The sequence below is a fragment of the Pangasianodon hypophthalmus genome, chromosome 12, assembly GCF_027358585.1.
Source record: "Pangasianodon hypophthalmus isolate fPanHyp1 chromosome 12, fPanHyp1.pri, whole genome shotgun sequence".
NCBI lineage: Eukaryota > Metazoa > Chordata > Actinopteri > Siluriformes > Pangasiidae > Pangasianodon > Pangasianodon hypophthalmus.
In genome coordinates this window covers 26128105-26128832 of record NC_069721.1, presented here as the reverse complement: position 1 = coordinate 26128832, position 728 = coordinate 26128105, and the positions used below count along the sequence as shown (strand labels likewise).

Here is a 728-nt window from a genome sequence, read left to right as displayed (position 1 = left end):
GTGTGCAGTGACGATGATGTAAATCTGTGATCTGTTTCTCTAATGCAGTTTCATTCTGTTAATGATCCTGAACAGAAGAATTAAACCATCAGTGATCACTGTTAAAATCTGATACTGATGATAAACTGCCCTAAACATCTCTCTCTCTCTCTCCCCCTCTCTCTCTCTCTCTCTCGCTCTCTCTCTCGCTCTCGCTCTCGCTCTCTCTCGCTCTCTCCCTCTCTCGCGCTCTCTCTCTCTCTCAGGTCTGGCTGTGAAGGAACTGAAGTAGACGCTTCACTTGTACAAAAATGTTGTAATAAAAATCTGTAAAATCTACATGTGGTGTGTTTTGGCTCGTTTGTCTCTGCTACAGAGGAGTGAAGAGATGGTGTGACCCTCAGCAGCGCACTTTATTCTCCTGATGTGTGAAGTTTTGGTGTAATATAAAAAATGTATCTTCAAAGTCAAGCTAAAGCTACGAAGCTGCGGTTAATATGCAGTCTGTGTATTCATAATAAATCAGGTGCAGTTCCTGTCTGCAGAACTGAGTAGTTTTAACATCAGCGTTAAACGTTACTGACGTTAGCGAGCTGCATGCAATGTGCTGAACAAACTGAAGGTTCTGGTGTGACCCGGTCTGAAGGTCAGCTCGCACATGGGTTTGTGTTTGCGCAGAAATCTGTACTAATGTCTTCTGTTTTGTGATGAAATTTCAAAACTCAGCTTAATGCACTCAACTATTTCTC

General features: G+C 42.7%; 1 protein-coding gene across 1 annotated transcript in view; it reads left to right on the top strand.

Moving 5' to 3' along the window:
* Nucleotides 1-318, top strand: part of rpl38 (ribosomal protein L38) — a 5937-nt gene extending 5619 nt beyond the window's left edge. The window contains exon 5 of the mRNA XM_053238991.1: nucleotides 246-318. Coding sequence (XP_053094966.1) covers nucleotides 246-271 — 26 coding nt within the window. The 3' untranslated portion in view covers nucleotides 272-318. The remainder of the gene's footprint in view (nucleotides 1-245) is intronic.
* Nucleotides 319-728: the final 410 nt, after the last annotated feature.